Here is an 8,189-nt window from a genome sequence, read left to right as displayed (position 1 = left end):
TCGTAGAAGTGTTTAGTGATCTTAATTAATAAAGAATTATTCGTATCATATAATCTGGCAAGTTAAGTCATTTATAATGCATCATGGCTTCTAAAAAAACAGAAAGGTGATTTCAATTGAAACAAAGCAAGAAATCATCAGGAGTGAAAGTTGACAAAAACTTTCTTGTCGAATGGGGAGAGGTTCAGGAGTTTACCAACACTCATTATCCAAACAGAGCTGAGGCCAACAGGATCAATGATCTCTACAATGACACCCTTGTCCGTCATTTCCGACAGGTGGTGAACAAGAGAGAGAAACAGACTACCTTGGACATGTTTTTCAAGAAGCCAGCAGGGAAAAAACAAAGGACGGAACAAGAGGAGTTGACCCCACAAACTCCAGTAGCCTCTCCTGAATCTGAATCCGATTAAAAAACAATAAAAAAAGACCCGCTGCAATGTGTAAAAAGTCTGTATCTGTATGAATGTGTGAAGAAAGCATTCCTCCACCTCCTCCTCACAACATCTGACTACCTGGCATAATTGGTGACTGCTCCATTTTCATTTTTTTTTATGGTACAGTATGGTTATTTTATGCTGCAGAACGAATTATATGTTTTAACATGTATTTCTATGGGAAAATGCGTTTCGTATAACAGACTTTTCACTTAACGGAAGTGCACCTGGAATGGATTAAGTATGTTATACGAGGCACCACTGTATATGGTTTAATTGTCTGCTATAGGTGTGATTATCCTCAATCTGAAATTTCATAATCCATAACTTTATTTTTACAGCTGGGAACTTTTTGGAATAGGACTGTCACTCACTGTTTGAGCTATGAAAGATGATGCAATGCATGCATAACCCTAGGGTATTGTCATGATACACTAAACCATCAAACATTGTCAGTGCACAGTGTCTATGACTATTTTCTGTTGAATTGTTTATGAACTGTTAAAAATGTCAACAGTCTGATAGTAATAATTTTCTTTAACTCCACTATGTTATATAAATATTTTAAAATCCAAAATATTTTTAGTCACAAGCGTTTCAGATTAGGGTTACTCAAACTATATTATTTATAAATTTAATATGAAATGATTGATTTAAAATGGCAATTTGAAAAAACATTTTGGTAATTAAGAATAAATGTTGTACATAAAAAAAAGTACACAAAAAATGGATTTTGCAATTAATGATATCTTTCAAATTCATAATCATTTTACTACAACTTAAAATTTACTACTTTATGCTGCTTTGTTTTTGAACTGTAAAAAGTTCTGACAAATAATTTGTATTATTATTTTCTTTATAATGTTTTCAACTTAAATTCTAATACTATTTTAAATTCTATTTTTGATTCATTAAGTAATCATTGCTTTTAAAAGTTTTAGTTTGAACTATTAGCAAAAAAAATGAAAAATAAGCTATATCTTTGGAAAAAATTATCTTTCTCCAGATATTGTTTTTGTAGGATCTGAAAAACTAATTTGAATAAATCACCATGTAGTACTTACAGCTATTTGTTCTAAGTTATTTTCAAGATTTGTGATGATTTTCTCTTGTTTGTCTGAAATTGAGGGACCACAAAGGTTTTTTTTCTTTTAAAAATAAATCATTTGATAAATATAAACATCCATAAACCTGATTAATAGACTAAAGTGAAACAATTTCCAGATTATATTAGGCTATTAAATTACTTGCAGGTTGAAGTCCTGCTCCGGGTTGATTCTTTTCTTCTGGAATATTCTAAATTATTTAGTAAAAATTAATTTAATTTTAATTATTAAATTTAATAAGAGATGGCACCTAATGCCTATCTCTAGTTCAAATTACTTAGAATTTAATCTATATATATAAATGAAGATGTTTGTTTGTTCACTATACACTCCTAGGCCGTTCAACCAATTGCTATGAAACCGCAGTTATATTTACATACTTCTAACTTAGATCATGTTATACATTCCATCCCAAAATAGCTATTGAATTTCTGTAAATTAATTAATTTCTATCTATATTTGATTTGTTAATTTACACATAACTGCAACAGGTAGCATATAGCACTTGTCACTTGGATTTTTTCATTTCTGAACAGTACTTTCTTAATAAGTGCCCTCCCGTAGCCAAGTGGATAAAACCATCAAATATCGGTAGTTAGTTAATCGTGGGTTCAGACATGACTTTCTGGCTGGCCACATGGAGTTTTTCAGGTTTTCTTCATGTTAATAATATCTAAATAGGGGCCAGTTTTACATAAAAAGTCTTCCTGGGATGCATCCCACTTGGCTGATTGGTCATGTGTTGCATTGCTGTAACCAAATAAACCAAACTAATTCTAATGAGCAATTATTTATTGTGTCATTGTCACAATGCCGAGCTGCAATTTTTTGTCACAACGTTCTCAATTCTTTTAGTGGTGGTTTTGCCCCTGCATATCATACTTTTCCAGTTAGCAAATAGTCATGCTGATCATCTATCTAACTTCATTCAGGGGAAAATTTTGAATTGAAGTAATGTGCCTTCTTGTTCAAACTGGAAGTTCATATATATTTAATCTGAACCTCATACTCTAAGCTTTCCGTATTTGGTCTTGATTTTCATCTATCTACTAACTTCATTCTCAAGTTTAAGGAATGACAGACAGACAGAGTAAGGACAGTGGAAATTTATAGGTATACAATTTTTTCAAATTGCAGCCCAATAATTTTTCTATAAATACGATATTTATGAGAACATACTTCCCACAATACAATCTGTTGCAAAAATATAAACACTTTATTATTGCATAAAAGCATTTATTTTTGCATTTTTACAAGATTTTTTTTGTTTAAACAAGTTTTATATGAAGTATTTCAGACATTAAGGTTAGCAACTTTGATCACATACGTTGTGAAGGCCCAGGCCTTCACAACCTATCCAACACAAATCACTTTTCAAATATTAATATAGACCAATTTTAATTAGTAGTCGTTGACCATCCTCTCTTCCAGGAGGAGGTTAATAACTACTTTTGGTCAAATTACTTCAACCCCATCCTGAACAGTCCCTTCTTCCTATCAGACCCAGTGGTATGGTTGCATTCGAATAGGAAAATTACATAATATAAGGTTATCAGCAAACACAAAATATGATGTAAGTTGTTTTCGAGGTTGCCAAGTTTAAATATGTGGTTTGTTTTTTTTGAGAAATTTGATTTGTTAGCAATTACCATTTGATATTTGGCTGTGAATGGTACAGTTACTTAAAGTTAACATTAGAAAAAAATATGGTATCTTAAGAAATTTAGTATATTATATTTTCAATTGGTATCTACTTGATCAATGAAATAGTGTCTCCTTGAGAGAAAACAACCTTCAACAAAACAATGGTGCTCTATTTGCCAGTTATCTATGACAACGGTCGGCAACACGGGCCACCCAAATTTTCTCAATGGTCCACGAGAAAATTTGGGTGGTCCATGGAGGAATTTGAACATTGATCAACTGAAGGTTACACGAAGTATTACAAAAGAAATGCAAAATGCTTAGTTGCTTTTTTCACTCATTGGGGTTCTTTATTCAAATCTAAAACCAAAAACGAAGTGACTGTTATCAATAAATAATGAACAATAAACAATATTGTAAGTGTGTACAATAAACAAATATCGTCCTTTGTTTTTTTCCACGAAGAATTCATAAACTTGTTTCAAACAATCAACAATGAACTTTAGGCTTGCGAATTTCATATTAATATAGTAAAATTAAACTTAAGATAATTATTCTACAGATTTTGTATCGTTTAAAAAAATTCATGATAGTGGTCCATGGGATTCAAAATTCTGACTTTAGTGGTCCGTGAGGTCAGAAAGGTTGCTCATCGCTGCTCTATGAAGTCTGTGCCCAGTATATAAAGAAGGCTCAGAAAAAGAGATCATTTTATTCTGGACTTGGACTCTGCTCTATACAGTTGTGTTAGTCCGAACTAGAATCCGTTGTTCACAATAAAAACACGCAAAAATTAAGAAGGGAAAGTTATATGCACTAAAAGTGCATATAACTTTCAATGTTTATTATGTGAACATTTAAAAAGCATGGGTTTTTAAAACCCATGCTTTTTAAGATGTACCATACCAACTTAAGAAGACAAATGCATGCACAATAATGTGTAAAGACACCAATTGAGGGGGAGTTTTTATTCCCTACAATCAGGATGGCTTAAGGTCTACGCGTATGTTGGTGGCGGTTTTAAGAGGCAGCAAAATTCAATAAGAATAAACGGTTTCACACCAGAAACCGTTTATTCTTGTTGAAAATGCTTACATTAATTTAGCAATGGTCCCTAAGTTCAGAACTTTGGGTTGTCTTCGGAAGTTGTTTTCAGAGTCAATCTGGTCCTACACTGGAGGGGCTCCGTGACAGTGTTGAGTGAAAAGTTCGAGATCTGAAGTGACAGTATACAAAAGATGAAAGTAAGCACGACAGCTGGAGGCAAACGAACACAAGGTAGTCTAGTGGAAGTCCCTTTTGTCCTTGAAATCGGTGTTTTTATAAGTTTTTCGAGCTTGACTTGTTGCTAATTGGTCAGACTTTTCCTCATCACTTTCCAATTGGTCTTCTACCTGTCTCCAGCTGTAAATGGAGCTTCGTACAGTTTGTGGGAAAGGTCGGCTGGAGATGGTTTATCTGACACCATCTTTTAGACTCTGATCGTGTTTAATCGTTGACTATGACACCTATGCTCATTTTAATATTTTGCTAGTTTTGTTTTGCTTTTTAAACTGTGTCTTAACTTTTAAATTTTCTTTTTCTATTTTTAAAATTGTTTTTCCCTCTACTCTTTATGAGTATTGACGTCAAAGTTCACCATTGCCGGCTCGACACCTATATAATTTGTTTTCTTGATGGTTTAACTTATTTTTACATATCCCCTTTTTTTGTGGGGGCTATTTCCAGGGCCTCACAAATGCAGTCATTCAATGATTCATGCATGAATCTGTGGCCAGGGAACATAATATACAAACTTCAGCAAATTTTAGGAAAATGAAATGATTTGTACACAAAAACAATTCACAGACATTGATCTGTATACTTCAGAATTTCTTATGAAAGCTGCCACATAATTCTGAAATGGAATCTGGACAAGTCAAATTTACCATAATGGATCTGCTTCTTGAACAATGTTTATTATGTGAACATTTACAGCTGATTGCAGAGACAGAGTTTACATTAAACGACATTTATCAACAGAACAGCCTATAGACGTTGGCTGGCTGAACTGCAGTTTAAAATGTGTTGCAAAGACGGCGCTCTATTTCTGAATGCCCTTTAAATGAACTTCAGCAAAACATTGGATCTTGCTTTCTACGCTATTACTCCCCTGTTTTAGGAGTAGTTCAGCCAATCGGGTTAGTTTGTTTGTGATGTCAGTAATGGTCACCAGTTATATTCGGAAAGCTTCCAGAAATAAAATCTTAAGGCCGTCAAAACCATTGTTCGGCAATTAATGACAATCCTTTTCCATTTCGATAATTAATTTTGTTGCCAATACGGTTTAAAATATGAATAAATCCATATTTAGAAAATTTATACCGAATTCGAAATTCATCTTTGCAATAGATTTTCAAGGAATTATTTTGAAATCTTATTACTGTCACCCTTCATAACTATCAAAATGAATAATTTTAAATATTTTATTATTAATATTACATTTTTTTATATCTATAAACAGATTTCTGTAATTATTAAAATTGTCTCGTTTGTTTAACAGTACAGTGACCCCGAAATGCATTAACGTTTTATAACCAACACGATACTCAAATTGTAAATAAATGCATTTGATTTAAATTAATTGTATTTTTAAGTCTTCACTCATTTGAATATCGGAATTGGAACATTTAAAACAAATTTAAAGTATTTAATTTTGTTATTTTTGCTTCAAGCAATTAATTAATGAATAATTTTGTCGATTTGTACCGTTTACGACATTTATCAANTCAGGACTGGAAAATGATCAGATAGATCGCAATTTAAAACTTGAATTTTTACACATATATCAGCCAGCAAATCAGAACATAACATAAGGTCTATTACTGAACTTCCAACACCAGCAACACAAGTAAATTCAGATGGATAGTCATTTTTTATTCTTCCGTTTAAAATTATTAATTGCAGTTGTTGAGTATTTTTTATTAATTGAAGTCCTAATCTATTATGTTTATTATCTTTTGATTTTCGGTTAAAGTGGACTAGATTATTTGGTCCATTATAATCTGAATCCATTATCTGCGCTATTCTGGAATTGAAATCACCAAACAACAATACATAAGGAGAAATATTTTTCCATTTTTCGAGAATTTTGAAAATTTCATTTAATAATTCTATCCGATCAGGTGGAACATAAACTAACATCACAATAATTAACTTTTTATATAAATTTTTCATATCAGTAAAACAATATTAAAATTTTCATTATTAAAGTGAATTTGAATTTAATATTTTATTTACTTTCATTTTGTTTTTAAATGAACAGTATTTTATGATTCTGACTTTCGTATACTGATTAATTTTATTCAGTTTCAAAAATTATCATTATACAATACTGTGTATATTTTTTTATTTTCATATTTGTTTTGTTAAATGTTTGTTTATATTGTTTAAAACAAATTTATTTTAAGAAAATTTATTTCAAAACTAGTTTGAATTCAATATATTTTGTAATGTATAAGTTTACAGATATACAGTGTGACTCATAGTATTTTCTTTTGCCTTGCAGGAAAGCATCAGCACTCAACAAAACAGACAAGATTCTCATATGTTTTTACACTTGTATTATTTTAACCAGTGCAGTGAAAGTGTAACCAGAAAGAAGAAAATATAAAATCAAATTACACATATTAACATTTCTGGTTTATGAATCCTGCCCCATTTGTTAAATGCTGATGCTTTTCTTCAAAATCATGTGTTCTGAGACAGTATGGAAAAAGTGCATATTTCATGACACTATAAAATAATCCAATAAATATAATAGTCTATTTTTGTCTTTTATTTATTTATTTATTATCTTTTTCAATATTTATAGAAACTGGAAGAACAGAAAGACTTAGCACAATTCGTTCTTCCAGCACGTTACCTGTTCCTCATCCTAGTAGTCAGCCACCAACGCCAACTCGTTTGACTGGGACTGGAACGCATTTTGAGTTTGAAGACCGGGGTGATCTCATAATGTTTTATAATACTGTGAGATATATTTAATATAAGCAAATAATTTATTTGTCAATTATATGCATATTTTTCATTCCATTTTTCTTTTTAGGTGTATGTGCCAAAACTACAATCATTTGCTTTGAAATTCACACAAGGCAATAACAATGAGGTTAGCAATTTCCTACTTTTAATAATAATAATAATTTTATTGAAATAACAGAAATTTTATTTAATAATAAATGTTAAAGTCAATTAAATTCATTATTAATTTATTATTGAGAATATCTATTTATGAAAGCAAACAACCCTAATCAGTTCTGACAAATAGAATGTAGCTGCAGAAAATCAAAAAGTTGAGATGTTTAACTTAAAAAGTGATAACCAAAATTTTGATTTATTTTATATTCTCTATAAGCAATATATAAAAGATAAAACAAAATAAAAAATTATTTAATAATCTTTAAGCAAATCTACTTTGATATTTTTAAACATAATTATTATTAATGTGAATAACAGTTAAAAATCTGTATAAAAACTTTTAACTTGAATATGACTTTTAACATTTTACATAAATTAAAGTGAATTTAAGTAACTTTTTTTAAATCAATGAATAATAAAAAATATACTTTTTTTTAATGAAACATTAAAACAAAAATACAAAAAAAATAACAAGATATAGTCAAGTATTCTTATTTTCCTACATAGATAATAACATGGATATTATNAGAAAATTTACATACTTAAGTACTAATAGTTCACGAAAATAATAATTTTCGTGAACTATTATTACTTAATTATGTAAAAATTTATTACATTTCCTGTTGTACGAGGGTTTTACCCAATTCTCGAACCGTGTCAGAGTAAATCCGTGCTATAAAAGTACCGTGTTATACGGGGGATGGTACCAATTCTCGAACCGTGTTAGAGTGAATCTGTTCTGTAGAAGTGCCGTGTTATACGGGGGTTACCTGTATTTGTAATTTAATCAAGAAATTAATTTTGTGACACACTTATACATTTTGTA

At 30.4% G+C, this 8,189-nt stretch overlaps 1 protein-coding gene across 1 annotated transcript in view; it reads left to right on the top strand.

The window, feature by feature from the left end:
* The window catches only part of LOC111617885 (retinoblastoma-like protein 2), a gene marked incomplete at its 3' end in the record, with an annotated part of 43,496 nt that extends 36,150 nt beyond the window's left edge, over positions 1-7,346 (top strand). Inside the window, exons 4-5 of the mRNA XM_023359234.1 lie at positions 7,041-7,198; positions 7,275-7,346. Coding sequence (XP_023215002.1) covers positions 7,041-7,198; positions 7,275-7,346 — 230 coding nt within the window. The remainder of the gene's footprint in view (positions 1-7,040; positions 7,199-7,274) is intronic.
* Between the last annotated feature and the right edge of the window lie 843 nt (positions 7,347-8,189).

Source organism: Centruroides sculpturatus, unplaced genomic scaffold (assembly GCF_000671375.1).
Source record: "Centruroides sculpturatus isolate CEXI.00-Female unplaced genomic scaffold, Cexi_2.0 scaffold215, whole genome shotgun sequence".
NCBI classification, from domain to species: domain Eukaryota; kingdom Metazoa; phylum Arthropoda; class Arachnida; order Scorpiones; family Buthidae; genus Centruroides; species Centruroides sculpturatus.
Note: the sequence above shows the minus strand (reverse complement) of the source record. Positions and strands in the feature narration are given on the sequence as shown.